General features: G+C 40.2%; 1 protein-coding gene across 1 annotated transcript; it reads left to right on the plus strand.

Annotated features, from left to right (window-relative positions):
* The first annotated feature begins 1,045 nt into the window (after window positions 1-1,045).
* On the plus strand, window positions 1,046-2,326 carry LOC100653861 (olfactory receptor 10K1-like). The gene has a single exon (XM_003414961.4). It carries the CDS (start codon window positions 1,272-1,274, stop codon window positions 2,211-2,213), a length of 942 nt encoding a protein of 313 aa, XP_003415009.1. The 5' UTR covers window positions 1,046-1,271; the 3' UTR covers window positions 2,214-2,326.
* The last annotated feature ends 4,429 nt before the right edge of the window (window positions 2,327-6,755 follow it).

Below are 6,755 nucleotides of genomic sequence, written 5' to 3' on the forward strand. Positions count from 1 at the left end.
ACTTAAAGCACAATAATTTTAAAAAAGAAACGTACCCATGAAAAAATTACCTTTTTTTAGGCCTAAAAAAGACTTAGGAAATAATCTCTTCTGACAGGTTGCGAACACACCTAGCAGCTCCGTGGGAGAAAGACCTGACAATCCCCTTCTCTAAAGATTACAGCCAAGAAACCCTATGGATTAGTTTTTCTTTCACATGGGGTCAGGATGGCACCGAATAACAATGACATAAAATAGCAATGGTTTGCAGACTATGCTTCTGAGCAGAATGTTGAAAAGAAATCTTTTAGGTTTAACAGTATACAAAACATTTAAAGACTAAAGTTATGGCAGGAAAGTGGGACCTGGTCAACTTCCTATTGTCTGTTCTTTCTCACTCTCTGTCGCAAGATCTAGGCCATTTTTTAGGAACTCTACTTCTCTGAGCTTCTTCGAGGCACCTCAAAATTAAAAAAATAAAGCATGTTGCAAAATGCCACAAAGTAAATAAGTCTCTTCTTACCAGTCTAGCAACTATTCTCTCCCTGAAAAGAACTGCCTCTTTAAACTAATGTTCTCTACTCTTCCGCCCTTGACTCAGTGCTCTTGTTTGTGGAACCTCCTCTAATATTCCTAATTGATCTGTTGTTGTCAGTCCGTCAGAAATATAACTGAAGGTTGTTTTTATTATTGTTCTGAGTCCTTATATAGGATTATTGTAAGGAATGGTTGAGACAAATATATTATAAGCTTACCATATATATTAGCGTATAATAGGTCATCAGTAAACACTACCCTTCTCACACCTTTGCTCAGAGGTCATCTAGTTTTTCCTCTCCCTTCTCATTTTATAGTTGGATAAATTAAGGTTCACATATTTCTGTCTGAACACAGCTCTTTCTTCTATTCTGTGTTTTGATTACAGGCAGATATGTGAAATTAAGCCCATTTTTCACTTTTTGAGGGCTATTTCCTTGGGCTTGTGGTAACCAAGAAGAACACAATCAGCCATAAATAAGAGACAATAGGGAACTATTAGGCAATTCTTGAATCCTTGGATAGAGAGGTAATATGTTCTCAGTCTTAGAGAAAGCCTCCTGATTGGCTGTCTGTTATTCTGTTGCATTACTAACCTTAATTCTTCTTTTGACAGACATTTTTGAGAGGGAATGAAGGAGTTACACCAAACGTCTGGAAATGTCTGCTCCCTGCAGACTTTGTGCTGAATTGCCCACACGTTTCTACTTTTCCTCACGGTCTGCCCCTGACTCTCTTCTATAGCAGCACTCTCCATGGAGCGGGGCAATGAGACAGTGGTGAAAGAGTTTGCCTTCCTGGGCTTCTCATCTCTGGCTGGACTGCAGCGGCTGCTCTTCATTGTCTTCCTGCTCCTCTATCTCTTTACTCTGGGCACCAATGCCGTCATCATTTCCACGATTGTGCTGGACAGGGCCCTTCACACCCCCATGTACTTCTTCCTCGCTGTCCTCTCCTGCTCTGAGACCTGCTACACTTTCGTCATTGTACCCAAGATGCTGATTGACCTGCTGGCCCAGAAGAAGACCATTTCCTTCCTGGGCTGTGTCATCCAGATGTTTGCTTTTCTGTTCCTTGTCTGCTCTCACTCCTTCCTGCTGGCAGCCATGGGTTATGATCGCTATGTGGCCATCTGTAACCCACTGCGCTACACAGTGCTCATGGGACATGCAGTATGCATGGGACTAGTGGCTACTGCCTGTGCTTCTGGCTTCACTGTCTCCCTGGTGACCACTTCCCTGGTATTTCATCTGCCCTTCCACTCCTCTAACCAACTTCATCACTTCTTCTGTGACATCTCTCCTGTCCTCAAGCTGGCATCTCACCACTCCCTCCTGAGTCAAATGATCATATTCACGCTTGGTGTGTTTGTTCTGGTTATTCCACTGCTACTTATCCTGGTCTCCTACATCCACATCATCTCTGCCATCCTGAAAATCCCATCCTCTGTGGGAAGACACAAGGCCTTCTCCACTTGTGCCTCCCATCTCATTGTGATAACTGTTCACTATGGTTGTGCCTCTTTCATCTACTTAAGGCCCAAGTCCAATTACTCTTCAAGCCGAGACTCTCTGATATCTGTGTCTTATACCATCCTCACTCCATTGTTCAATCCGATGATATACAGTCTAAGAAATAAGGAGTTCAAATCAGCCCTTCGAAGAGCAATGGGCCAGATGTTATTTCCTGCTAATTAAAGAGCCAGTTTTAACTATTCAGTTAATTGTGTGCTTTATGTGCCAACCAAAATGTGTGCTGTCACATATTTTCTCATTTAAGGTCCAATTACACTGTAACACAAGGACATTTTACATAGGAGGTCATTAAGACTCAGAAAAGTTTAGACATTCTGGCTTTCAGCTGTCGGTAGTAAGGTCTCTAACACGGCTACGCAGATGTGAGAAGGGATTACTCAGTTGCAGAACAAATTTCCTTATAACTCACTGCTCTAAATATCGGTAATTCAAAACTAATACGTCAACTGATGAAAGCAAAGATATATTCAAGCTGCCTAGTTCCAAGGAACAGAAGCAGAAAATCTATACATCTGTACCCTTCCCTATTTTCAGTTCTCCTTTTCCTGAAGATGACGGGCAACCTTGGCCCCACCCATTCTGCAGCAAACCTTGATGTCCTTTTTGAGTCTCTGATGCACGCCCTCAATCTACTTATTGAAATGTCCTTGTCCATTTGACCACTTGGGATTGTGTTGTCTTTCCTTTGCCTAAGACTGGAACCTCTTCCCTGGAGTCTCTTTCCTATAAAACTCTCTCCGGTACCATCCTACTTATTAATTATCTTTAAGGCAACTGGTAACATTGCATAATTGCTGAAATATCTCAGGTAACTTTAAGCAAAAGGAATTGAGTAAATATTGATAGTGTAGAAATCTAGAATCCTGGAAATCTAAAAATTCCTTGAAAAAACCTTTCAGTGACTCTCCTTGCTATACAGGATGAAGTCCGGAGTCCTTGGCTAGCATGATTTTATCATGTAGTCTCTGCCTACCCACCCAGCATTATAACCTTCTGTTCCCCATATGACCCTTGCTATGTACTCTGAAGGAGTCCCTGGGTTGTGCATACAGTGTACTTGGCTGCTAGCAGAAAGGTTGGCAGTTCGAATGCACCCAGAGATGCCTAAGAAAATAGTCATGGTGATCTACTTCTGAAAAATCAGCCATTGGAAACCCCATGGAGCGCAGTTGTACTCTGACACACACGGAGCCGTTATAAGTCAGAATCGATTTCACAGCAACTGGTGCACTGTGAACATAAACTATTTGCTGTTTCCAAAATTGTGGTCTTCTTATTTACCATGTTTTCTCATGTGCAATTTCTTCCCTTTGGAATAGTTCCTCTTCTTTATTTAACTTACATATCTCTTCTCATATGTCAAGGTAATTTCAGCCATCTCGTTCCCTCCAAAGTCTCCGTTGTTTCCTTGCCTCACCCTACTGGTGAGATTAGGCTCTATCTTCTTTGTTTTCTCATAGCATTCAGGGCTTTTTTTTTTTTTTTTTTTTAATTATATCTCTTATCATTTCAACAAATATTTATTCAATACTTAATATGTACCAGAGACTATTTTAGTTACTGGAAATCAATAATAAACAAATATTTGCAGTCTCTGCCCTCATAGACCTTATGGGTTTGGTTTGAGAGAGTCCCAGTAAACATAAACTCAGGGACAAATACTTCACAAAAAATTGGACTATGTGCTTTGAAGGAAAAAGGACAGGTACTAGGGGAAGGAACACTAAAAGAAATCTAATTTGGAATAGATGGTGTGGAGCTGGCCTCTCTGAGGAACTGACATTTAACTTGCAAACTGAAGGATGAATGAATCACCAGGTAAGGAAGACTACTTGGAGGAAGGGAGGGGAGAGGGTGGATCCTTTTAGACAGGAGGAGCAGAATGTGTGTACAAAAGTCCTGATGCAATAAGGAGATGGATGAATCTGAGGAAAGCAAAGAAAGCCAATATAACTTTTTTTTTTTCCTTGACTGTCTCTAATGAGTATGAACTTCTTGAAGGCATGGATTTTATATTAACTACAACTTTGTCTACCCAGTTCCTTGTATAGTGCTTGACATGAAAGAGGTCAAATGTTTGTCTTACGAATGACCTTGGCTATGATTAGACAGCAGTAAGCAGGGAAGCTGCTTTCTGACTCTATGTGCTTTAAACCAACTTGCCATCCATCGTCAGGTCCAGACTCTGGCTCTCTGGTCCAACTCTTTGAGAAGATAGTCCTGCTAACCTTCAGAGGTTGAAGTGATTCCAAATTAAAGTCACCCTATCTCGGTGAATGTCGATTTCATCTACCCAGTAGCCAAACTATACACTTGGGAGTCATCTTCACCACTCTTTTTCTAATCACACAACTCATTTAGTCAGCCACTAAGTCCTGTAGGTCTACTGACTTAAAGTTTCTCAATCACATCCCTTCTTTATTTCCATGGCTTCTTCCTTTCTTCTTTGGATTGCCACGAGAAATTGAAGTCTAGGTATCCCCAGTCTGTTCTCACTGCTGCCAGGGTGATCTAAATTATGTTAAATTAGATAATATATCAAATACTTGGAACAGTGGCTGGCATATGGTGAGCACAATTTAAAATGTTGATTATCATTTTCACTAGCATCATCCTCTTTCTAAAACTTGAATCTCATCAGATGATGTCCCAAAGTAAAAATCCTTGGGCAGATCCTAATAGATTTGAAGGTAAATTTTATCTCCATAAGTTAAACTTCCTTGCTAAAAGTACTTGCTGTTTTAAATATTGACATATTTTTTCATGTCTTCTTATTTTTATATTTATTATTTTGTATTTTCTTGCAATTTAGGTAGAGGCTCACCTGTCATTTCATGACAGAAACTAGGAACTTTATGTATGTTTTTGGAATGAATCAATAGATAAATGGTGTCTCTGGTTCTTGTACCTGCATTCTCCCACACTATTTTCCATCCCCCAGATGTTCTCTTTGCTGCTTTCACTTCTGGATCTACAGTACCTGCAAGTCCATTACTCTACCATTTCTCAAAACTTACTCCTCCCCTTGAAATGGAGGCTGGGACTGGAAGAGCATAAAACCAAAACCCTGATGCCATAGAGACTATTCCAACCCCTAGTAACTCTATAGGAAAGAGTAGAACTACCCCACAAGGTTTCCAGGGGGAGGCTAGTGGATTCAAACTGTTGACCTTTTGGTTAGCAGCCAAGCTCTTAACCACTGCACCACCAAGTGCCTTCAACCAAAGTGTGAAAAAAACAAGAACTGTAGAAGAGGCTTTTGGGAGGAAGGGGTGCTACTGGATATTTTCTGCTGAGAGTGGCCCATAGCCTCCAGATTTCTAATGTGTCACTTCACTAGGGATTCTAAAATAGGAAACCAAATAATTCTTTGAGCCTATCTCATGGGTTCATCTATTTGGCAAGATAGCCTTGAGATCCATTTTCCTCTTGGATTATAGTTGTTCATTGAGGGAGGGTAAGACCTGTGTTAGGAGCAATGTGGTAATGGCTCCCTAGGGTGCTGGGTAGCAAAATTACCAAGCAGGGTATCGAAATTGTAATGCTAAAGACCACAATATAGCCTATTATTATCACTCATTAGGGTCATAGCTGTGTCAGGCTATGCAGAAGAGCCATAATGGACACTGTTCTAGGAAGTGAGGTGGTGAGTCTTGTGTTGCTGGTTAAAAAAAAATAAAAAGAATGGAAGGAAGGCTGTAACACATACTGGGAGTGGTGATAATTATGGCAGATCACTTGAACATTTCTGTAAGACCTTGGATATGTGTCCATGGGCAAGTAGTGTAGCTCATTTGAACTTCACACCTGTGATTCAGGCTCACATTTTGAGCAACTTGAAATTCTTTTGCATTGGGAACTTGTTCTTATTTCATAAATGGCTTAAAAATTACTCCTTAAATTATCTCAAATCTAGAGCACATTTATGTCATTTTTTTTTCATATATGTGAAGTAGTCATGCCTTTTATGTTGTGTTCAATTTAGAAACTGTAGAGGTCTTAGTACTATGGTCTATGTATCCATGATAAGGAAGGATTGGGAGAGATAGCAGGAAAGGTAAATGGATGGAGAGACAAGATAGTAGTGCTCAGAGTGAGGTCTTAATGTTAGGAAAAAAAATACTAGAGATATCATGGAATGACCATCAGAAACCGAAAAAAACCCACGGCCATCAGGTCGATTCTGACTCATAGCGACCGTATAGGACAGAGCAGAACTGTCCCATAGAGTTTCCAAGGGTTGCCTCTAGGATTCGAACTGCCGATCTCTTGGTTAGCAGCTGTGGTACTTAACTGCTACACCACCAGGGTTTCCAAAATGGCCATAGGATATATCTACAGCACCAATTTAAGGTGAGAATAAAGGAAATATTTCTTTAGGGCTTACTATGTGCAATTCTGGCTTACATTTATTCCTTACACTGTCCATTAATCCCCATAATTTCCCCAATTCAGAAAAGAAAACCAAGATTCAGGATGACTAAATGATTTACTCAAAGAAAATACTGAAATAAGAATGTGAGCTCAGATTTTCTTACTCTTTATCTTGTGCTTTTTTTTCACAGCAAATCTTTCTCTAGCCACTGCTCATTGGATGTACCTTCACCATCTACATGACAAATACCTACAAATAGTTTCGATGATTTATTTATATGTTAACTTGTTTCATAAATGATCTACTCACATAGATGTTGAATGTTTGCT

This window comes from Loxodonta africana, chromosome 3 (assembly GCF_030014295.1).
Source record: "Loxodonta africana isolate mLoxAfr1 chromosome 3, mLoxAfr1.hap2, whole genome shotgun sequence".
Taxonomy (NCBI): Eukaryota; Metazoa; Chordata; class Mammalia; order Proboscidea; family Elephantidae; genus Loxodonta; species Loxodonta africana.

Coding starts and splice junctions, on each gene's coding strand:
- LOC100653861 (XM_003414961.4), top strand. CDS start 1,272: ATGGAGCGGGGCAATGAGACAGTGGTGAAAGAGTTTGCCTTCCTGGGC.